General features: G+C 44.3%; 1 protein-coding gene across 8 annotated transcripts in view; it reads right to left on the reverse strand.

Annotated features, from left to right (window-relative positions):
- The window catches only part of GPHN (gephyrin), a 296879-nt gene that overhangs the window by 99485 nt on the left and 172469 nt on the right, over window positions 1–24925 (reverse strand). For 7 of the 8 annotated variants that reach the window (XM_054400806.1, XM_054400803.1, XM_054400804.1 and 4 more), the window contains 3 exons: window positions 21111–21205; window positions 11989–12055; window positions 7356–7628 (listed from right to left, as the gene is read on the reverse strand). In XM_054400806.1, the coding sequence (XP_054256781.1) occupies window positions 7356–7628; window positions 11989–12055; window positions 21111–21205 (435 nt within the window). Of the gene's footprint in view, window positions 1–6001; window positions 6110–7355; window positions 7629–11988; window positions 12056–21110; window positions 21206–24925 lie in introns of all 8 variants that reach the window. The other variant, XM_054400800.1, reaches the window with a different exon arrangement.

Genomic DNA, 24925 nt, shown 5'->3' on the forward strand with positions numbered 1-24925 from the left:
TCAAAGGCAAAGTCTTGCACCTGGCTCAGGGCAACCTCTGTTACCAATACAGGCTTGGGGGTGAGAGGATTGAATGCAGCCCTGTGAAAAATAACTTGGGGTACTGGTGGATGAAAAGCTGGCCATGAGGCAGCAATGTGCACTCACAGCCCAGAAAGCCAACTGTATCCTGGGCTGCATCAAAAGCAGCATGGTCAGCAGGGTGAGGGAGGTGACTGCCCTCTACTTGGTACTGGTGAGAGCTCATCTGGAGTACTGTGTCCAGCTCTGCAGTTCTCAGGACAAGAAACACATGGACCTGCTCGAGCAGGTCCAGAGAAGGACCACAAAGATGATCAGAGGGATGGGAACACCTTCCCTGTGAGGAAAGGCTGATTTGGGGTTGTTCAGTCTGAAGAAGAGAAGGCTCCAAGGAGACCTTATTATGGCCATGCAGTATTTAATGGAGACTTTTAAGAAAGATGGTAACAGTCTTTTTATCAGAGCATAGTTGCAACAGAAAAAGGCATAATAGTTTTGAACTAAAAGAGGAAAGGTTTAGACTAGATCTAAGGAATATACTTTGTATGAGAAGGGTGGTGAAACAGTGTAACAGGCTGCCTAGAAAGGCTGTGGATGCCCCACTCCTGGAAGCATTAATGGCCAGGCTGGACAGGGCTCCGAGCAGCCTCACCTACTGCTTATTGGAGAGAGGTTGGACTGGATGACCTTTAAAGGTCCCTTCCAAACCATTCTACAAGATGTATTTTCTGTTCACTTTTATCACCATTTCCAAAGAAAAGGGGTAGAAACATGCATTTAAGAATAGAGCTTTTCTTAGCTTTAACATATTGAGTCTTTTCTGTTTCTTACCCCTCTACCTGGGCCTAGTCACACAGCCCAGGCTGTGATGCACCAGACTGCTGGTTTAACATGGGGACTAATTACTGCTTTCATGTGTGCACATGAGTGAAACACGCAAATGAGAAACACCTGAGAGAGGAGAACTGCTCTAACACTGGTTCTGCAGCATGAAATGCAGCAGGTATTCCACTGTATAACACACTCTCTGCAAAGGCTCCTTCTGACTCTTCTGACCTGTCTGGCTGTGTTTCTGTCACCTGCCCCAGGTGATCTTGCAGCAGGGGGGCTGCACTTGATGATCTCCAGAGGTCCATGCCAGCCCCTACCGTTCTACGATTTTACTATCATAATTTTAAGCTCTTCTTTTTTCAGAGGCAGCACTTCTGCCACATGAGATTGCTCTTACTTCTTGCAATTCACTTTTCACACAATTCACAACAGACCAGAAAATGCAGAAATTCAGATCCTTGAAGAAATATCTGCACACATATTTTAAGATCCGTGTCTTCATTAAGAATTTCCCAGCTCAGACTGGCGTTCAAGTTTCAAAAGAGATATCAAAAGAACCCCAGCATTAGGGTATTAAGACAACTTTGTTGCCTGTCTCTAGGCAGTTAAAATGACAAATCTTAAGACTCAAGTCATGAAATACTGCTTTTTAATGTAGCTTCTCCCTTCCTTCAACTTTCTTGGTTTCTATCTATAAATAATGGCCATGACTACTTAGCAACCTTGACTTAGAGAAACTGGGTTATAGCTAGGAAATCTTGTTTTACCATAAAATGGAGAGTTTCTCATGTTTATAATCTGTTTATAACTTGTGCGGAAACAGATTTCATACTCAGTGTGCCACCAACTGCCTGCTTTCTGCTTTGCTGCTGCCTCTATAGACTGGCAGTATTTTTTGCCAGTCAATTTCTGTCAGCATTTAAAAAGAACAGCTTTCTGCAGAGGGTCTTTCAAGGCTAAGGAATGTGGTGCTGCAATTTCCACTATAAATTATGAAGTCAGCATAGTTTCTTTTCATTATGGATAATTATTCCTCTCCAGAAACAGTACCTAGCTGGTTTCTACTCTGAGCATTCTGATTTTCAAATGGCATCTTAAAGATGTACTATAAATAGAAGTATACAGGGACAATGATATTCTGAACATGCAAATGGTTTGTAGGCAAAAGAACCATTTCAATTGTTCTCTTTTTCTTCTGAAATTCCATCTTTAATATGTTAAACACAGAAATATCCCAAAGTTTTGTACGGGTATAGCTCCAACACTATCTGCAACTTTTCATGCTTCCTTTTAATTTCTATGACTAAGGATAACACAGAAAAAAAAAAGTTGATAAAGACATAAAATATAAACCCACAATAAAAGAAAAATGAGTTTTAAGTCTTCAAATATCTTTTCAATACCTTCCTCTGATAAAAGGCTGCACACATCTTGAGAAGACTGTGTTGGGGTCCATTACCTCTTTTATAGACATAAAGATCCCACAGTACAAATACAAAGTATGATACTATGATCCAGTTCTTCTGGGGTTTGCTCTAGGTACTCAAGGGTAACTGGATATTACAACCTGTCTCATCCCTTCAGGGTAACTGAGTAACTGATTGGTTGGGTTTGTTGTTTTTTCCCTATCTGCCACAGCCATCGACCATTGCTACTACAATTTTGCCTGATAGCAGCCTTGTCAGAAAAGAAACCCCTTCTGCAACACAGTGACTGAGATAATCCCAGTCTCCATTGACCTGAATGTGAAGTATTGAGTTTTGCCTGTGACAAAATGAAAACTGAAGTCAAATTTCAGCTGTGACATTCATCAGAAATGGAAGCTGAATCGTGAGAAAGGTATCCACCATATTCATCAGTCAATGGCTCTGTAATTTTTATGTGATAGGACTTCTCCATAATTACTTTTCTACTGTTTTAAATATTTGTGTTTTTTAGATTAGAGAACTAAGAGAAAAGGAAAAGACAGTAGTTCTCTCTTCTCTTTTGCCCAGGACTAGAAAAAGATTGACAGTGCTGTGACAACCTGAATAGTAATTACTGTCCAGGGAGAGCAAGGGGAACAGTAAACGTTTCAACAGGTACATTAGTGGTAAAAAGAAGCCTAGGGTAGGTGCGGGCCCCCTCAGAAAGCAAACAGGACAACTGGTGACAAGTGACATGGAGAAGGCTGAGGTTCTCAGTGACTTCTTTACCTCACTGGCAAGGGCTCCAGCCGCACTCCCAGGGTCACAGAAGATGATGGCAGGGGCTGGAAGAAGGAACTACCCATGGTGAGTGAAGATCAGGGTCGTAACCACCTGAAGAACCTGAAAGTGTTCAAGTCCATGGGACCCAATGGGAAACACCCATAGGTGCGAGGGAACTGGGGATGAGGTCACTGAACTGCTCTCTATTGTATTCCAGAAGTCCTGGCAGGCTGGGGAAGTCCCTGCTGACTGGAAAAGGGGAAACAGAACCTCCATGTCCAACAAGGGAAAGAAGGATGAGCCAGGGAACTATAGGCCAGGCAGCCTCACCTCTGTGCCTGGTAACATCATGGAGCAGATCCTCCTGGAGGCACTGCTGAGACAGAAGAATAACGAAGAGGTGATTTGGTACAGTCAGCACAGCTGCACCCAGGGCAGATCCTGCCTGATAAACCTGGTGGTCTTCTGTGACAAGGTCACAACATCAATAGGCAATGGGAGAGCAGCTGACATCATTTACCTGGACCTGAGCAAAGCCTTTGACACTGTCCCACACCACATCCTGGTCTCCAAGCTGGTAAAACATGGGATTGATGGATTGACCACTGGGCAGATAGAAACTGGCATGATGGGTGCACCCCAAGAGTGGCTGTCATTGGGTCCCTGGCCAAGTGGAGGCCTGTGAAAAGCAGAGTTCCTCACGGATCAGTACTGAGACCAGTCTTGTTTAACGTCTTTGTTGGCGACACGGACAGTGGTACTAAGGCTCCCTCAGCACCCAGCTGTGTGGTGTGGCTGACACCAAGCTGGAGGGAAGGGATCCATCCAGAGGGACCTGCACAGGCTGCAGAGTTGGGCCCAAGCCAACCTCATGAGGTTCAACAAGAACATGTCCTGCAGCTGGGTCAGGGCAATCCCAGGCACTGATACAGGCTGGGCAGGGACTGGCTTGAGAGCAGTCCTGAAGAAAAGGCCTTGGGGGTGCTGGGGGATCAGAAGCTCAACATGAGCCACCAGTGAGCACTTGCAGCCCAGAGAGCCAAGCAGAGCCTGGGCTGCAGCAAGAGAAGTGTGGCCAGCAGGGCCAGGGAGGCGATCCTCCCCCTCTGCTCCACTCTGCTGAGACCACATCTGGAGCTCTGTGTCCAGTTCTGGAGCCTCTATTACAGGTAGGTTCTGGAGGTGCTGGAAGGTGTCCAGAGAAGGGCCACAAGGATGAGCAAAGGGCTGGAGCTCCTCTGCTATGGAGACAGACTGAGAGAATTGGGGTTGTTCAGTCTGGAGAGGAGACCTTCTTGTGGCCTTCCAGTATCTGAAGGGAGCTACAAGAAAGCTAGGAGGGATTTTCAGGGTGTCAGGGAGTGATAGGACAGGGTGGGATGGAGCAAAACTACAAGTAGGGAGATTCAGATTGGATGTGAGGAAGAAGTTCTTAACCATGAGGGTGGTGAGAGACTGGAACAGGTTGCCCAGGCAGATGGTGGATGCCTCATCCCTGGAGGTTTTGAAGGCCAGGCTGGATGTGGCTGTGAGCAACCTGATGTAGTGTGAGGTGTCCCTGCCCATGGCAGGGGGATTGGATCTGGATGATCCTTGAGGTCCCTTCCAACCCTGACAATTCTGTGATTCTGAGATACAAGAGCAAAAATATCTTAAAAACATAGAGAAAGGGCAGCTTAAAAACCCAACAAGCTTCTGAAAAGCTGTCCAGTTCCTGCTCTGCATTTGACCTGATTTGGATTACAGACAGCATAAACCAATAGCTTGAGTAGTTTGCAAAGGGGCTCACAAGCCTGGACTGCAGCTTAACAGCAGGTTTCAGAAAGACTTCTTTTAGTGTTATCGTGATACCCAGGAATGTGGCACAAACTCTAGTTTAGCAATCCCAACTCAAAGAAAGAAAAGCTATTGGAATCAAGATGTCTCTGTATACACACCCAGACTTACCAGATGTGTGAAGTTTAAAGCTTTCACATGTCCTAAGGGATTTTTCAAGAGACATGGTCATCATTTCTTAAACACAGAGGTGTTGCATTATTTGACTGATGGTTTAAATTACTGTGGGCCTGAGAGAACAAAAATGTGCAGCCTGTGGTCACCAGGCTTAGCGACATATTCCCAAGAATTTATACCCCACTTGCTGGCTGACATGGGGCAAACCGGCCAGAAAGCCCAACTGTCACCAGGACAACTGCCTTCCTCAGGCTTCTCTAATCCACAGTTATGAATACAGTAAATTGCATTTCATTCCTAATGATACTGTAGCCACCATTCTATCTTGATTTGAGCCTAGACTAAACCTTTGAAAGATGGAAATAAGGTGTAGTATTTTGTTAGAGCCCAAGCATAACCTCTGGGTTATAATAAACAACATGCTTCCTATCATTCATTGAAACAGTTGCTATTACTCACTAAAATCAAATAAATTGTAAGTTCAGTATATTCTGACTTCTCAAGTCTGTTTTTGAAAATTCTACTTCCAAACACAACACACAAAGAAGGGGGAAGCTGCAAGCAGTGACAACGAACCATGAACACCCGGTGTCAATGCTCTATGTTGGCAAAAAAACAACTCAGAGAAAAAAAGCAAAGTGAGGCAAATGAAAAAGTTACCAAAATTTCATAGCTCTAAAGCAGTAATTTTAGCAGATTGTTTTAATTCTATTCAGTTATTGAATATATTAGATGCTAAAGCTGATGACTAACCAGAAACACAGGTTTACAGCAGAGATTATCTCAGCAGCCAAATGATTGGAAGTGACACCACACACAAGCTTTACCTTGTTTAGCCTTGCATCTTAAATGGAACTTTTTCTGTAGCATGTTCTCTAAAAGATAGCACTGATGTGTTTTTTTTAGAAGAAAATAAGTAACACTTTCTCTTCACACAGTAGGCTAGAAGGCAGGCCGAGTATTTTTAGCTACTGTTAGTGCAAAAGCCTCTTGGAAGTGTCTCTTACCGGTTCTTCTGCACTGCCTGCTGCGTGATGGCAATAACTGATGAGGCCAGGGATGGGCTGTTCACCTTTTGCCATGATAACAGCTGAACTGGTGTAGGATGGATGCTTCTAATGCACAACACATAACAGCTATGAATATAGTGACAGGAAAACATGAAGCAAATGACTGAAAGGGAATGAGGTGAAAACAAGTGTGACATTGAAGTGCCAAACTCATATGAACACAGCCAGTTCAGATCTCAGGTATTTTCTGCCTCTAAAATTGTAATTATTATTATTTACCTTTGCCTATATCAAAACAATGTAAACAATTCAAATTTTGCATTAATAAAAACTGAAATTTGCAAGTGATAATTACCTTAATTCATCCCTGTAAAGATATATGTAATCAGGATTTTCTGCACATGAGGAGATGATCTCCAGCTGCAGCTGTCTTAGAAATGTCAAGATGTCTCAGACCTGAATTCACAGTTCTGGAGTTAGAATGTTGCTGCTTTGGTTTAGAAATTGTTCAGTATAACTTTGAGTTACTTAGACATCCAACTCTCATAATAGGAACTAAAAGCAGAATTTGTGGAGTAAATATAGAACAAAGCAGTTTGGAAAAAACCAAACCCTTTCCAAACAAACAAATAATTTTGTCTTTGCATCTGAAAACTGAAGACATAAAACTGAGCTAAGTATTTATATAGTGCTTTAGGTAACGTAATTATTTCTTGAAAAACATTTAAAACTCAGACTGAAACAGTTTGCATTTGTTATCTAATTGTTGCCTTCCATAGTCTCAAATTTATTATGTTGGTTTGAGTAATGTTGATCTATGACATAGTTATAAAGAGAATGTGATATTTAGACTTGTAGCAGAATTTCACATCTCTTATGGGGACATGCACCCTGGCATACAATAGTCTGAGAGCTTATTACTTAACCTCCTACACCTCTCTGGCATACTTGTTTATCACTGCCTTTAGAATTCAACTTTTTCTTCTAAAAATAGATACTATGGCTTTTAAAATATCATTGCCACTCCTTAATATGCACCTCCTGGACTTTGCATGTTCAGGCACACGAGTACTTTGAGTCAAGAAACCCCCTGCCTGTCCCAACTAAATGGCAGCATCAAAATGCACTTTGTCAGCAGGATAATGAGCAATAGATTGCCCACTGAAATGGGAAATCACTTACTGAGACAGGATTCATATCTTTCTGTGAAGCTATAGTTTACAATCAACACCCACAATAGTCTGTTTGATCACAGAGACATCAGTGTATGGTCTTCATATGCAAATGGATATTGGTGGAAAGTACCTGAGACAGAAACTAAGGGGTCTCTATGGAAACAAGCCAGACTCACCTTAGCTGCAATGGCTGCTGCTGTTATGTGTGAAGAAGAACTGTCCTCTGTTGAGGCAACTCCACTATCCTTCTTCTCTTCCTCCTCTTCCTCACACTGCACTCCTTTGTCTTCCGTCTGCTTGTGAGGGCTGGTGGTTGGAGGAGGAGAAAGAGGAGGTGGTGGTGAAGGTAGATCTTCAAGCTCATCGTGCACCTCCTTTACTTTTACAATGGCATCCCGCAAAAGATCAATGGCATGAGGTAGGGCTGGCAGTATAAACTGAAAGCATTCCTATGCACAACGAGAAGAGAAACAACTATGAAAAGTCACCTGCAGAAGTCAATGGTTTTTCCACAGTTACTTTTAAAATATACTAAGGATTCAGGTATGTCTTTTCACGTGATCATAACTAAAACCTTAAATTCCGTATGCAATTGCCCATAGAGGGTGAAAAAACAAACTCAGGAACAGAACTGGGGACTGTGCTATATACTTTAGCTTTTTTTAATGCAAATCAAGAAAGCTGTACAACAGGGGTACTGTACTTAAAATCATATTGGATTAAAACTTCAGAAAATGAGTGAAGTTTTTATGAATCTGTAGTATAGCAGCTGGCAGAATGCTATGTCGATGCAGAATAAAAACATTTACTCTGTCCCTGCAGAGATATTACCTTCAAATCATTCCTGTTCTATTCCTACACAATTAGAGAAAAAATCACAGAATTAACCAGGTTGGAAAAGGCTTTCAAAGTCCAACCTATCACCCAACACCATCTAATGAATTAAACCATGGCACTGAGTGCCTCATCTAGTCCTACTTTAAACACTTCCAGGGATGGTGATTCCACCACCTCCCTGGGCAGCACATCCCAATGGCAAATCTCTCTGTGAAGAATTTCTTCCTAGCATCCAGCCTAAACCTTCCCTGGCTCAGCTTGAGACTGTGTCCTCTCCTTCTGTGCCTGGTTGCCTAGGAGAAGAGACCAACTCCTACCTGGCTACAACCTCCCTTCAGGTAGTTGTAGAGAGCAATGAGGTCCCCCCTGAGTCTCCTCTTCTCCAGGCTAAACAGTCCCAGCTCCCTCAGCCTCTCCTCACAGGACTGTGCTCCAGATCCCTCTCCAGCTTTGTTGCCCTTCTCTGGACACATTCCAGCATCTCAACATCTTTTTTTAATTGAGGGGCCCAGAACTGGACACAGTACTCAAGGTGTGGCTTAACCAGTGCTGAGCACAGGGCAGAATGACTTCCCTGCTCCTGCTGGCCACACTATTGCTGATGCAGGCCAGGATGCCATTGGCCTTCTTGGCCACCTGGGCACACTGCTGGCTCATGTTCAGCCTACTGTCAACCAGCACTCCAAGGTCCCTTTCGGCCTGGCTGCCCTCCAGCCACTCTGTCCCCAGCCTGTAGCACTGCACAGGGTTGTCGTGGCCAAAGTGCAGAACCTGGCACTTAGATGTGTTCAGTCTCATGCCCTTGGCCTCTGCCCATCTGACCAGCCTGGCAAGGTCCCTCTGCAGAGCCTCCTATCCTCTGACAGATCAACATCTGCCCCCAGCTTGGTGTCATCTGCAAACTTACTGATGATGGACTCAATCCCCTTGTCCAGATCATCAATAAAGATATTGAACAGGATAGGGCCCAACACTGATCCTTGGGGGGCACCACTCGTGACAGGCAGCTGGCAGTGGCACCATTCACCATCACTCTCTGGGCTTGGCCCTCCAGCCAGTTCCTAACCCAGCACAGAGTGCTCCTGTCCCAGCCACAGGCTGCCAGCTTGGCCAGGAGTTTGCTATGGGGGATGGTGTCAAAGGCTTTGCTGAAGTCTAGGTAGACTACATCCACAGCCTGCCCCACACCCACCAGGTGGTCACCTGAGTATAGAAGGAGATCAGGTTGGTCAGGCAGGACCTGCCCCTCCTAAACCCATGCTGGCTGAGCCTTATCCCTTGGCATCCTGCGGGTGCTGTGTGATTGCACTCAAGATGACCTGCTCCATAATCTTGCCTGGCACTGAGGTCAGGCTGATGGGCCTGGAATTCCCTGGCTCCTCCTTCTGGCCCTTCTTGTGGATGGGCATCACACTGGCCAGCTTCCAGTCATCAGGGACCTCACCACAGAACCAGGACTGTTGAAATATGATGGAAAGCGGCTTGGCCAGCTCATCTGCCAGCTCCCTCATTACCCTAGGATGGATCCCATCTGGTCCCATAGACTCGTGGGGATCCAAATGGCTCAGATATTACAGTATGTTTGTAAATGTAATGAATTACAACTTCCAATGTAACCGCAAACCTCAGGGTTATTGTGCCTCCACAATATTATGTTTAAAGTGTTTTACAGCACTGCAGTATAAACCCATCATTCTAGCTCGGTACAGAGCAGACTCAGGCAAGTGGCAATCGAGAAGGGCAGTCTCTCACTGACCAACAACCATGCAAAGCACACTAATGGCTAACTCAGCAGGTAAGGATGGTCCCCACTCCTACCACGGAAGCAAAGCCTTGCTGGCTTCATCTCTAGGCTCCCAGTGAGTATTCTGAAAGCACATTTGTAAAACTCACTTGATTAGGTGATTTTGGGACCATTAAGAAAAATTGCCACAAACCAATTGATTTCAATGAAAATTTGGCAATTTCATGCTCTGCCCTCTTTCGTAACATTAAAAACATTTTGCAATGCTAAAAGGAAAGAAAATAGACCAGAGCAAGATAAAACTGGAAGTATACAAACATAGAGTCATAGAATTGTCAGGGTTGGAAGGGACTTCAAGGATGCCACAGAACTTGATTCAGCGGTGAATGCCACATGATGTTCTCTGGAGAAAACACCTCTGGCACACATTGTGCCCATTTTTGAGATGGAGCATTTTACACTGCTGCCGTTTGCTATTAATGTTTTAATATTGTATTGATGAAATATGTGCATTGCTGCAATTCCCAAGCTTTAGATGAAATTCTCATACGGTTCGTTTAATAGGATAGAAAGGAAATTAGCACATCTTAAGAGAGAGAAGATCCTGGTTATAATCTATCCTATGTGGTTCTCAAGATTAAGCTTGTTATGGAACTATTTTCTCTACTAATCTTAATCTTTGTTGGAATCTGAGACTTTAAAGATGTTTCATATGAAAATAAATTGTGACAGAACAGAGTGTCATCTTGACAGGAATAAATAAATCACCAGTTTATAAAAGCTTGCTTGTCTAATGAAATCAGACAACATTTTTTGTTTGTTTTCTAGCAGAATTACCTTATTACTTTACACCAAACTCTTGTTAAAATACTTATTAATTTTTTTTTCATTTCTTTTCATTATCGTCTCTCTACTTTCTGCTAGTGCACACAACAAAAACCATCACAGATTGTAGGCTATTTAATTTCTCTTATAATTCAACAAAAAAAGTATAGACTTCTGAAAAGCTGCTATGTTAAATACAGGTACCTCCCACTCATCACTCCTGCCCCACCATCATCCAATGCTTGTTCCATGTTTTTCAAGGCTTTTAAATCTCATCAGTCTCATCAGATTTCCTATAAGGGCTGAAAGGAAAGTTAGAATCATAGGAGGGCAGACAATGTAGCTGAAAATCTGGGATGGATGCTGAAGATGGTATTCAAAACATTTCCTCTTCAACTCCAAGTGACAGTCCACCCAAGTGACAGTCCACATAAAAATTCTTTGTTTATCTCCAGACCTGTCTTTTATGCAACAGTGACTTCAGGCTTGTGCTTGCCAAATACATTAATACTGTCTGCTCTGAGATTGGGTACTACTAGTTCAGAAGATGTTGATAAATTGCTAGGTATGAACTTTTTAGAGGCCTGAGGTAACGACACTTCTTAGTAAGGCCACTGGCATAGTCTGAGCCCTGAAGAAATACGTTCTCATGATTGATAGGATATCTGCCTTAGCAGTCTTGTATCCGGTTGCACAGCCCACTCTTCAGCTTGGCAGTGCTTGTGTGAAGAAGGCTTTTTTTCTGCATCTATCAGCCAACTACACAGAAAGAGCAAGCACTGGAAAGATCCAGTCTTTCTAACAGGGAAAAAAAAAATCTTCCTGAGGTTTGACTATTTCTTGCAGCTCTACCATCAAAAAGTAACCATGAATGAAAACAAAGTCCAAACTCAGCAAAATGCAGGAGAAACCCAAGCTGTATGAAGGCTGTAAAGTTTGGTACCTATATCTAAAAGATCTTTTAAAACCCCAAAACTCTTAAAAATTATTTTCCTATTTTCCCCTGTCACTGACCAAAACGGGGAATATTCTTCATGTCCCATCAAGTCCCTGTCACACACCAGGCCTGCCACTTATTTCTGTATGAGAAAGCTTGAGTCAACACAGGGAGCAGACTGAGGCTGAAGAGGGAAGGAGGCTGAAGTGTGAGAGACCATTTGACTCTTCACTGTCTTCTCTTGCATTCCCTATAGCATTCTCCTGGCCACGCAGTACCTGTGCATGGCCCTGCCCAGTGGCGCTGCGCTGTGTACTGTGCTGTGCTGTGCACTGTGCTGTGCTACGCACTGCAAGCTTCCACTTTCCTGACAGAACCTGCTGCAGCAGGCACCTTCTGCCACTCAGAACAACAGCAGGTACTCAGCAGGACTCCCCTGGGGCTGACCAGGAGGAACACTTCTTACCTGTGACCCTTTCTTGCTACCCGGCAGATTGATTATGAGAGTTTTCCCTCTGATTCCACACACAGGTCTGAAAAGAAAGAAACCCAGAGTGAAATTCCTGCATGTAACTTTTTCTCCTCGGTAGAAACAAGAACAGAGCATTGAAGATAAATTCTATTATTTATCAGAAATCTGTAAACTCAATTTCCTCATCTGAGGAATATTTACTCATCTGAAGATATTTAGAGAGAATCTGAAAAGACACCAAACAAACACTTGCTAGATTTCCATAGCTCCCTTAATTCTACTATTTATTTGCATCCAGTATGTTCTTATCCCTACTGGCTCATACACTAGGTTCCTTTGCAACGTAATTGATGGTGTCAAACACCATTTCCCTTGCCAGATAAAATAGCAAGTCATGCTGGTTGCATTAATTCAAACATGTCTTCTATTTTTTTAAAGATGCAATATAAGAAAAGCACAGAGGGAAATAATTCTCAAGTGAAAAGTATACTTATGCAATTAATCTCTAGTTCTTCCTAGCAGTCTTTCCTTCCCTCTCCTGAGAAGACAAAACTAACTATCAAAGATGGAAGATTTTATTTCATTTTTTCATCCTTAGGGAATTCTTTGGTGTTGCTGCAGAGCTAAACTTAAAACACACAAGCGCTGAATGCTTTCTGTGGTTCAGAGTTTGCCTCTTCCTCCTTTTAACTAAATATTGGTCAAGACAAAACCAATTAAAATTAGTGGATTTTATCTTGAGGTTGTAAAGAGTGCCTCCTGGTTTTCTGCATTGTTTACAGAACCAGTGGTAAAAATCAAAACAGGGCTAGGGTAAGAATGAAGTAAATGGATTAAACCAAACCACAGAGACATGGAGGTTAAATTGAAAGAGATTGGGTAACAATCTTTTCACCCCCAAAAAATAGGAGCCATAAAAGACAGACTAGAAAAGAAAAAAATATTTCTTGCTAGGCTATTACCAAAAATTTTGAGGCAATGGACATGCTTTGTGGGGTAGTCAGCTGCCCTGGATTTCTGCTTACACAAACAGTTCTCAGTGATGAATGTGATCTATTGGTAGCAAGGCTTTGTCTAGCAGTCACAATGCTCACAATTAAACAGCACAGAGACCCCTTTTGTGTCACAAAATGAATTTCTGATATCACAGAAGTCTTATTTTCAACTGGCAGACTGAACAATGCCTGACTCCTAGCTTCTGTTTTTCCCTTGTTCATTTCTTGCACACTATATACCCTCAGTTAAGACAGAACTGCAGGTAGCTGAGGAAAGCTCTACTGCAATACAAAGAGGAGAATCCTGAGTTTAAAATCAATGTTCTCATCTACTTTTGCTACAGAGTATAATCTAGCAAATCCCATACATGGGATACAATTTATGACAGAGCCAAAATAAAGGAAACAGGTTTTATCCACAGAGCAAGTAAACTAGGGGGAATCATGTTTGGTAGATAGCTCCTTTAATGATCTTCTTCCTGGGTCTTTTATTCCGCTTTAAGTAACTTAGAACGACCAAACCTGCAGCCATTTCTCTTGAAACTACATGCTTCATCTGCCGGTATTTGTATCTACTGGCTCAAGACAGAAATAGAGCAGTCAAAACCTCTCAAAAGTGAGTAAAGTACCTAATAACTTCTTGGCTTGCAAAAAAAAAAAAAATAAACCACACCAAACACAAAACAAAACAAAGGTGTGTGCTTACAATACAAAAGCACACAAAATGTGCTTGCACTCTGGATAATGTAAGAAATAAATGAATTATATTCCTCCAAATGTTGAGAACTCAAGGGAGATGCTGTGGACAAACTTTAAAGAAAAACAAAGAAATGTGAGAAAGAACAACACAAATAGGAGCAATGGAGAGGACGGAAAAATAGGATGCAGGAGAAAATTTTCAGCGCGAGGGCAGCCGCGGGAAAGCCTCGGTAACCACTAGCTGAGCTCTGCTTTAATTCGAATTGCTTTAAGGGTTTCCTGGGTTTGCTTTGGGCTTTCTGAGGGCGGAAGGACCCCAAAGCGACAAGCAGGACCGGTGGGGGCTGTCCTCCAGTGTGCCTGCTCGGGAAGTGACGTCGCTAGGGGGTGTTGCCCGGGAACCGCGTGGAACTTAAGTGCCAATCAGCGCGAGACCGCCATGTCAGCCTGAGTGCAGCCGCGGGAAAGCTCGTCTGCTCCCGGGAACACGGCAAGCCGTGCCTGAAGGATTAAAAAAAAAAAAACAAGGCACGGTTCCCCGACGGAACCGAGCCATGGTTATGACTCGGTCCAGGCTGCCTGTAAAACTGTGGGTACCCAAACAGAGCCCACACATAAGCATGCAGGTGTTCAGGCAACCAGCTGCAATGAGTGTTGGAGCCTGGCACGAGAGCTGGAGGGTGGCAAAGACAATGCCTGCATTAGGTGTGAGCAGATCAATGATCTGCTTAACCTAGTGGCTGAGCTGAAGGATGAAGTAGAAAGACTAAGGACCATAAGGGAATGTGAAAGGGAGTTAGGTATGTGGCACCAGGCTCTGCAGACCCCATTAGCAGAGGGAAGCGACACAAGAAGCAGCAGGGAATGGATACAGGTGCCTGTCAGAAGGGGCAAGGTAAACCCCTTCCAGTCCCCCTCACCTCCTCAGGTGCCCTTGCACAACAGATATGGGGTACTAGAGGTTGAGGGTGAGGTGACTGTGGAAACAAAAGCAACACCACCTGGGGGGTTGACTAAAGCAAATCAGTCCCCCCCTTGCATCAGACCTTGTACACAAAAGAAAAAGCGGAGGGTAATTCTTATTGGTGATTCCCTTCTGAAAGGAACAGAGGGCCCCAGATGTCGGCTGGACCCTTCCCACAGGGTAGTCTGCTGCCTCCCTAGAGCCCGGGTCAGGGATGTTACCAGAAGGCTGCCCAATGTAGTACAGCCCTCTGATTACTATCCCTTGCTAGTTATGCAAGTGGGAAGTGATGACGTCAATACCAGAAGACTTAAATCAATAAAAAGGGACTTTAAGGCACTGGGAAAAGTAGTAGAGGGATCAGGACCACAGGTAATTTTTTCATCTATACCCTTAGTTGCAAGCATGAATGCTGAAAGGAATAGGAAAACATTCCTGATTAATAAGTGGCTAAGAGGCTGGTGTCACCAGAAAAATTTTGGATTCTTTGATCTTGGGGAACTCTATACGGTCCCAGGTCTGCTAGCAACAGATGGGGTACACCTGTCACAGAGGGGGAGAAAGATCTTGGCACACAAGCTGGCAGGGCTTGTACAAAGGGCTTTAAACTAGGCTTGAAGGGGGAGGGGAGTGAGCACAACATTACTAGAGAGGAACCAAAGGAGGCTGAAAGGTGGTAAGCCACAGACAGGGGCAAAACCAGCAGCCCAGCTGAAGTGTATGTACACTAATGCATGCAGCATGGGTAACAACAAGAGGAGCTGGAAGTCTTGGTACAGGAGGAAAAGTATGATGTTGTTGCCATCACAGAAACGTAGTGGGATGATGCTCACAACTGGAGTGCTGTAATCAAGGGCTACAGACTCTTCAGGAGAGACAGGAGAGGGAGAAGGGGTGGAGGAGTGGCCCTGTATATTAGGGAGACTCTGGACATCATGGAGGTTGAGACTAAGGATGATCAGGTTGAGTCCCTATGGGTAAAAATTAGGGGGAAGGCCAACAAGTCTGACATCCTGGTTGGAGTCTGTTATAGACAACCTAATCAGGAAGAAGAGGTTGATTTAAATTTTCTTCAAGCAGCTGGAGGCTGCCTCAAGATCACTTCTGCTTGTTTTTGTGGGTGACTTTAACCTGCCAGACATCTGCTGGGAATTGAACACTGCAGAGAAGAGGCAGTCTAGAAGGTTCCTGGAGTGTATGGAGGATAGCTTCTTATCCCAGCTGGTATGTGAGCCTACCAGGGGTGCAGCCCTGCTCGACGGTGGTGGGAGGCTGCCTGGGGTCCAGTGACCACGAAATAATTGAGTTTTCAAAATACGGTGAAACCAGGAGGGGCAGCACCAAAACCTCCACCCTGGACTTCCAAAGGGCAGACTGTGGCTTATTCAAGGAACTAACTCGGAAAGTTCCTTGGGAAACAGCCCTTAAAAACAAAGGGGTCCAGGAAGGCTGGACTTACTTCAAGAAAGAACTCCTGAAGGCACAGGAACAGGCTGTGCCCATGTGCCGGAAGAGGAGCCGACGAGGGAGACAACCGGACTGGATGAGCAAGGAGCTTCTAAAGGAATTAAGGGGAAAAAAGAGGGTGTATCACCTTTGGAAAAAAGGGGAGGTATCCCAGGATGAGTTTAAGGACATTGCTAAGTCTTGTAGGAAAAAAATTAGAGAGGCAAAAGCCCATTTAGAACTTAGACTGGCCACTGCTGTGAAGGAGAATAAAAAATATTTCTACAAATATATTAATGGCAAAAGAGGCAAGGACAACCTCCACTCCTTATTGGATGTGGAGGGGAATATGTTAACAAAATATGAGGATAAGGCAGAGGTACTTAACACCTTCTTTGCCTCAGTCTTCAATAGTGGGACAGGTTGTCTTCAGGACAGCTGGCCTCCTGAACTGGCAGATGGAGCCGGGGACCAGTATAGTCCTGCTGTAATCCAGGAGGAAGCAGTAAGGGACCTGCTGAGCCACCTGGATCCTCACAAGTCCATGGCACCTGGTGGGATCCATCCTAGGGTGCTGAGAGAGCTGGCAGATGAGCTGGCCAAGCCACTCTCCATCATTTATCAGCAGTCCTGGCTCACAGGTGAGGTCCCTGATGACCGGAGGCTGGCCAGTGTGATGCCCATCCGCAAAAAGGGCCTGAAAGAGGAACCAGGAAATTACAGACCTGTCAGCCTGAACTTGGTGCCAGGTAAGGTTATGGAACAGGTCATCCTGAGTACAATCACATAGAACCTACAGGATGGTCAGGGGATCAGGCCCAGCCAGCATGGATTCAGGAGGGGCAGGTCCTGCCTGACCAACCTGATCTGCTTTTATGATCAGGTTACCCATCTGGTGAATGTGGGGAAGGCTGTGGACGTAGTCTACCTGGACTTCAGCAAAGCCTTTGACACTGTCTGCCACAAGAAGTTGCTGGCAAAGCTGGCAGCTCGTGGTTTGGACAGATTCACTCTGAAATGGGTCAAGAACTGGCTGGAGGGCCGGGCCCAGAGAGTGGTGGTGAATGGTGTCATATCCAGTTGGCGGCCAGTCACTAGTGGTGTCCCCCAGGGATCAGTGCTGGGCCCCATCCTATTCAATGTCTTTATTGATGATGTGGATGAAGGAATTGAGTCCATCATCAGTAAGTTTGCAGATGACACCAAGTTAGGAGTAGGTGTTGATCTGTTGGAGGGTAAAAGGGCCCTGCAGAGGGACCTGGACAGGCTAGATGGGTGGGCAGAGGCCAATGGGATGAGATTGAACAAGGCTAAGTGCCAGGTTATACACTTTGGCCACAGCAACCCCAAGCAGTGCTACAGGCTGGGGACAGAGTGGCTGGAGAGCAGCCAGACAGAGAGGGACCTGGGGGTGCTGGTTGATAGTAGGCTGAACATGAGCCAGCAGTGTGCCCAGGTGGCCAGGAGAGCCAATGGCATCCTGGACTGCATCAGGAATAGTGTGGCCAGCAGGACAAGGGAGGTTATTCTTTCCCCTATACTCAGCACTGGTCAGGCCACACCTTGAGTACTGTGTCCAGTTCTGGGCTCCTCAATTCAAGAGAGATGTTGAGGTACTGGAACGTGTCCAGAGAAGGGCAACAAAGCTGGAGAGGGGTCTGGAACACAAACCCTATGAGGAGAGGCTGAGGGAGCTGGGGGTGTTTAGCCTGGAGAAGAGGAGGCTCAGAGGTGACACCTCATTGCTGTCTACAACTACCTGAGGGGAGGTTGTAGGCAGGTGGGGGTTGGTCTCTTCTCCCAGGCAACCAGCAGCAGAATGAGGGGGAACAATCTCAAGTTGTGCCAGGGGAGGTATAGGCTGGATATTAGGAAGAAGTTCTTCACAGAGAGGGTGATTGCCCATTGAAATGTGCTGCCCAGGGAGGTGGTGGAGTCGCCATCACTGGAGACATTCAAGAGGAGACTGGATGAGGCACTTAGTGCCATGGTCTAGTTGATTGCTTAGGGCTGGGTGATAGGTTGGACTGGATGATCTTGGAGGTCTCTTCCAACCTGGTTGATTCTGTGATTCTATGAAAGAAAAGAATGGATGTGGGAGCAAAGAAATACAGGTCTGATGTAAAAGCATGATCTCTTTGGGGAAAAACTATGATCTGCCTGGAAAGAAATCTGCTGGTAAAAGCAGAAGAGATGGGCAAGGAGACAGAGAGTGTTTCAAAAAGCCCCAAGTAAGCCTAGCATAGCACGGGTAGTTGACAGCTAGGAATTATGTAAAGGCTGGGAAAAGGATGGAGAGGAGAGGAGGGGAGGGGAGGGGAGGGGAGGGGAGGGGAGGGGAGGGGAGGGGAGGGGAGGGGAGGGGAGGGGAGGGGAGGGGAGGGGAGGGGAGGGGAGGGGAGGGGAGGGGAGGGGAGGGGAGGGGAGGGGAGGGGAGGGAGGGGAGGGGAGGGGAGGGGAGGGGAGGAGAGGGGAGGGGAGGAGAGGAGAGGGAGGAGAGGAGAGGAGAGGAGAGGAGAGGAGAGGAGAGGAGAGGAGAGGAGAGGAGAGGAGAGGAGAGGAGAGGAGAGGAGAGGAGAGGAGAGGAGAGGAGAGGAGAGGAGAGGAGAGGAGAGGAGAGGAGAGGAGAGGAGAGGAGAGGAGAGGAGAGGAGAGGAGAGGAGAGGAGAGGAGAGGAGAGGAGAGGAGAGGAGAGGAGAGGAGAGGAGAGGAGAGGAGAGGAGAGGAGAGGAGAGGAGAGGAGAGGAGAGGAGAGGAGAGGAGAGGAGAGGAGAGGAGAGGAGAGGAGAGGAGAGGAGAGGAGAGGAGAGGAGAGGAGAGGAGAGGAGAGGAGAGGAGAGGAGAGGAGAGGAGAGGAGAGGAGAGGAGAGGAGAGGAGAGGAGAGGAGAGGAGAGGAGAGGAGAGGAGAGGAGGAAACACTTTCAGGAAAGACATAAAGCTGTCTAAGACTCTCCAAGATAGTCCCTGCTGGCCCTTGGGACTGCATGCGGCCTAGGAGAGTCTCACTGGCCCTCACTTTATGATTTGCCTGTGAATTCAGCCTACAAAACTCACCACTTTCTAATGCTGCCCTTAGTCAGGAGGCAGCCCATTAACTTAAAAAGATTTTTAAAATTTGATCAAATTCAACATGATTGACCTATCACTTCCAAACCTTCAGGTGCTTTCTGGAAGTGTCAGCTTAATGTTGCACAAAGTAACTTCTGATGGGTTTTGGAAAAGTCAAAGAAATTACAGACAAAATTATCCATGGGAAACTTCGTTTCAAAAGGAAGTCAATGAGACATAAGCTGAGGATAGTGCCACTTAATGTGAAATGCTTGGAAGAATTAGGATCTGTGTTTTCAAACTCTGTACCTAACAATGGTATAGACTTTGACCTCCATAACGTGTCCCTTAGTCCTCATTGTAAGGAGTGTTTACACCACTGCATCCATTTGCAGGGCTTTATTGAAAATCTACTAACACTTTGTGTCTTAGAACAACAAATGATGTCAGAAAAATCCCAGAGGAAGCGAGTCTGCTTTCAGACAAGACTCTGAATAGCACCAAACCCGAGAGGACAACCAAAACAAAGTAAATTCCCTCCCTTTTCCTGGAGCACTTGCAAAGGAACTGTGCAAAAACACAACACAGGTGCATTCGTGCAGCAATGGGGATGCTCCAGAAGCCATGATGCTGTAACTGGGGATTTTTTTGTGCTTTGAGATCTGAACAGTGTTATAAAAGTAACAGCCTTTTGCATGCTGAGTGATTTTAGGCCTGAAGCAGAGTTTTTCACTGGGAATTTTTTTTAAGGCCAAATATGATTGCACGCAGTATCTTTGTAATGCTATCTCTCCTCATTGTCATCAATTTCTGCTGGAAGTGGTTGCATTTAAGGGATATTTTCTTACTCTATGTACAGAAGAGTCCAGCATTTTGGTTCCACTACCAGCCCTCCTGAGCACACCGCATCCTAAATCAGGCTTGCTAGTGTCATTTAAGTGGCTATGTGCTCCTTGATCAGAAACAGAACCATGCCCGTAACCTTTCCTCTCCTTCTGGTAGCATTCTGTTGTCTTCTCTCCTTAGATAAACATGAACTATGATATAAAAATACTTCCATCAGATAAAAAAGCAAAAATACTTGCTAATTTGGAGAGAATCTGAAGGTCTTAACGTGGTAATGTTGCCCTTTCAAATGTGATACATATAAAAAGTTTTAAAGTACCTTAGTGAATCAATAAACCTCTCACCTTAAAGTCCTTTAAAGTATATGAATCCAAAGTTGCATATTTGAAAGTTCTTTATTTCTATATTATATATATAAAATACTCCCATAAGAACCATTGTTTCTCAGTTAACTTGAAATAGTGTGCAAGCAGAAACTAACTTGTGAAAGCATTTATATTACTATCATCAGTAAAATGAGGCAAATGGAAGGGATAAAGTAAAAATCAACTCCAAAAAGAAATGCAGGACAACAAGTGATGTCACTAACAAAACCAATGAATGAACAGCCAGAGAGAGTTGCTAATTATTTAGCAGGAAATGCCAAAATGTAGGAATTAAGGAACTGCATCTGACAGCATGGGAAAAGATACGCTTAACGCATTCAGAGAGCTTTTGCTGATGCTGAAATACAGCAATATCAAAACAATATATTTGTGTTTATCCAAAGCTTTTTTTGCTAGAAAAGGCTTTTTAGTACTTGATTAACAACACACAGAAGAATTATTCACTCTCCACCAAAATGCCACAGCTCTAAGATGCAAAGACAGGTGTCTAATAGCATGCATCAACATTACAAGTCACTTGGCACATGAAACACAGGAAGACAGATGTCCAATGGACAACAAAAGGAATTAAATGAGAACACAATTACCATTCTTGGCATTTGTCCACTTCTCTGAAGCTGAGACTTCATCTTGATAACAATGGCAACCTTCAGCTGTTTGTGTGTTGTTATTTCATGAGAACAAGCTTTAAGGAAACTGTTCACCTGGAAATTTGAAGGAAACAATCTTACCTAGAGAGCATGCCCAGAGGAGTAACATTGAGTGATCCCATCAGCATCGCCAGGGCCATTCCTGGGGCTTCTCGTTCTATTACTTCTTTAGTGGCCTGCAAGCAAAGATTAATTAACAAAGTGAGTGATGAAGTACAAGGACAAGAAAAATATGAAACCTGCTAAAATTTAGGTGAGAATATATCTTTTTTCTTTTTTTCTTTTTCCTGCCAAGAGACATTGTTGCTAAATTCTCAACACTGAAATATTTTAAAGAATTTTCTCTTGGTTGTGTAATAGGCAAGGCAGGGGTTGGGAAGGAGCACTGTTAGCTGTACTGCAAAGACTGCAATCCAAAATGTTACATCAGGACTCTAGACACATAGGAAATGTTAGCCAACACGATGTAAGCAGCAAGAGCTCCCTCTGTCAGAAAGGAAGGACTGTCTGGGACTAAGCAAAGAAAAGAGCAACTGTCACTGTCTTCTCCTGCTCAGCAATCTCACCTGCACTCTCTCGCTGAGATTTGCTGAGGCATGAGAAGGGTGAATCGGTCTGCATAGGAGTCAGAAAAGAACTTTTACAAAGGGAAGCTTATGTGGCAGGCAGGCAGGAAGATAACAAGATGGTAATGATAATGGCCAGAGGCTAAGGGCCTTCCCATTTGATCATGTCGGCAAAACAGGCTGGTGCCTTTCATCTACAAATGGTCTCTATGCAGGGGGCATCGAGATATCTGGAAGTAGAGATTGATAAGTGCTGTCTGTTTTCTACACAGGGAATCAGATGGAAAATTATTTACCCAGAACGCGCATAAATTTCTGCCATTATTTCCTAACACCAATTTTCTCAAGCACACAATCTGCCGAGGCTCCCAACCTCTAGTGAGGACATGACACCTCAAAGGCAGGTTGCGGTCTCACCCCCGCTTCACTTGCCTCCTAGCAGCTGCTGTTCAGTGGATCACCTTGTTTCGTGTTCTGAAACAGGACTCTAAGTTATTTGGCACAACTGAAACACCAGCAACGCTCACAAAGCTGTGAAAACCACTGTTGAGCATCCAGCCGAAGCACAGCGCTGCAATGGCACAGCCACCGAATCACAAACAGACAAATGTGTTTGAGTATAAAGGATGCTTCCAATAAGCTGCATTTTACTGGCAGTTTGATACAGCAAAAGAATAAAATGGAAGAAAACTAAACAAATTATTTTGTGGGAAAGGTGAAGTTACGAATCACAATCTTGTATGTTTGTCAACTTCTAGTTTACAAAAAGATAAACAGAGAAGGAAAATGACGCAGCGAACTCGACAGCATCCTTAGGAGAATGATCCAGGAGTCCTGTACCAGCTAGAAAGCTGAGACACAGGAAGCAGTAAACCAAACAGAAATCAAAATCATCCCTGAACAGTACAGATATTCCAGTGGCTATGTTCTCCAACATTGTCACTAACACTTGATTTGTTTTAAAGGAATCAATCAGTATCAGAAGATATCAGATACAGCTACCAAGTACACCTTCAAATCTTTTATTACTAAGCAAACGTGGTATGTGCTTAGTTGTGGGGAGCTGGAACTTTGGTTTACAGTTTTAATTCTGTGGCTGCCACCACAGTCTCTTATTTCAAGCATTGCATGTTGGTGTAGCATCTGCCATCCTCCACTCAGAAACAGAAAAGGAATATAAATACAACACAGCGTCTGTACTTCTGCCCGGGGAAATGAGAAGAATCAGGCTAGGAATGATGCAGGCAGAACCAAAACCTCTCCACTGATGGAGATTGCCTAAAGATACCTGCTGAAGTACTGATGAAAAAGTTGGTGAAAGACGGAACTCTTTGTGTGTGCATACCTAGTAAGTCTTTCTCTAAACCTTTTATTTTCAGCTAATACCATGCTTCAAAGCTATTCAAAACTAGTTTTAAATATAAAGTGCATTTTGAGATTTCTTTTTTGCCCTTGAGCAGAATGACACTTTGAAGATACCGTTAGTTAAAATTCTAAACAGGCTTCAAAGGTAATACAAGATGCAAGAGAGATCCATAAACAACGATCCTGCAGCTCAGGGAGCCCTTCAACAAAATTCAAATCCATTCTCCAACTTCACAAGAAAAATGACCTTCACAAAATGTCACTGCTGGCAGGCAACGTGATTATTAAAAATGTATAGACTAAGGAACAAAATCTGAAAGGGCAGGAAGTCCAAGCAGCAGCACAGCCCTTGCTAGAAGTTCTAAAAATAGTTGTTTCAGCATATGTATGCTTGTATTTGTTACTGCAGGCAGGCTTTTGCAAACAGGGGAATGCTTCCTCTTTTCATATTTGCAGCCTGACTGGATGGATGTAACCAAAAAGTAAACAGCTTCCACAGTGACATATGCTCTTGAAATCATACTCTGGAAAGTCCACTCTTGAGATGTCCTCAAATAACATGAATTAAAATGTGCAGTGTATAGGAACTGAAATCACCATGAGGCTGGGAAGCACACTCTTCATTAGCCATACACACAGAAATGCAATTAGTGGTGCTGCAGTGATTTGCAGGTACTTTGTTCCTATCTGTAACAGCTCTTCCTTTCACCTAAAGATGTACCACAGTGCTGGTGGTCAGGTTTTCTAACTCTCCTTCAGGTTTTTTCACTCTCTAACTCTTCCATCAGGAAGGATGGAAGAAATGACAAAAGCAAATTTTCCTCTATGTCCAGCTCAGAAGGTAATGACCTGGTACCAACATCTACCTTCACACAAACCATCAAAGAACCAGGAACTCAGCACCTTCAGGTCTTACCAGCATCATAGCAAGGCTGAGTTCATACTGCTAAACTTTGTTTCACGGTCAGTTTTTTTCTTGGTAGTCTCACCATCAGCCAGCTTTTGCCTGCTGCAGAGGGCCATAGTATTGGCACAAAATCCCAGTAACAAATCAATGGTGCTGTCCCTGGCTGTCTTACAAGAGTGATTGCAACACTATGTGGGCAGAAGCAGGACAAAAAAACAACTAAGAGATTGTATTCAAAGCTGTCACACCAATGTTTTCATTTCATCAGGACTGAAGCTATACACTGAATTCTCAAACCTGAAGCCGATGACTATATAAAAAGTAGGTGGAAAATATTGGAGTAAATTTGCCTAAAATACTAAAATGACAGTAAAGAAATGTCCCCAGTTTCTCCTGCATGAGGGAATAGGGTAAAGATGACAGACATACAAGGAGGTGGAAGAGAGAGGTCCCACAGAAGTGGAAGCACCTGAAATTTTTAAAAGAAATGCAGAAAGGCCAGTCTGGAGGTTGCAAAGAAAGGTGAGGTTTGTAGTTTAGACAGCAGAAGAGAGTGAGAGTGTCTAAGAGTGATGGAAGAACTGTAGAGAGAAGTCCAAGCAGCAGGATTGTCAGAAAGGCAGGAATGAGAGCAGAGTGACAGCAAGTGAATGGAGTGGGTCAGAAATAAGAGTGCACAAGGTGGCTGGGACAGACAGTAGAGGGAAAAGATCAAAAGCAAAAAGGAAAACAGGACATGACAGAAGTGTTAGGGAACCAAGGAGAGAGACAATGAGATGAAATAAAATGGTAGTTTCTGCTCCAGAGAGGAGAAGCAGAGCCTACCAGTTAAATAATTATTTTGTGGAACTATTCAGGACTTACTAAAAAACATCTATGAGAGCAGCAGCTCTTCTATGTCACTGCTATATGAGTAAATGCAATTTCTTTTAAAATGCATTTTTGATTGTTTTCAAAGTGCCTTTTTATTGGCATTAGGGCATTATGTTCCCAAAGCAGCTGATGTATTTTTAGAGATCTTTGACGTAGTTGTGGTTGCTTAACAGACGGCTCACTGC

This window comes from Indicator indicator, chromosome 4, assembly GCF_027791375.1.
Source record: "Indicator indicator isolate 239-I01 chromosome 4, UM_Iind_1.1, whole genome shotgun sequence".
In the NCBI taxonomy this organism is placed as follows: Eukaryota; Metazoa; Chordata; class Aves; order Piciformes; family Indicatoridae; genus Indicator; species Indicator indicator.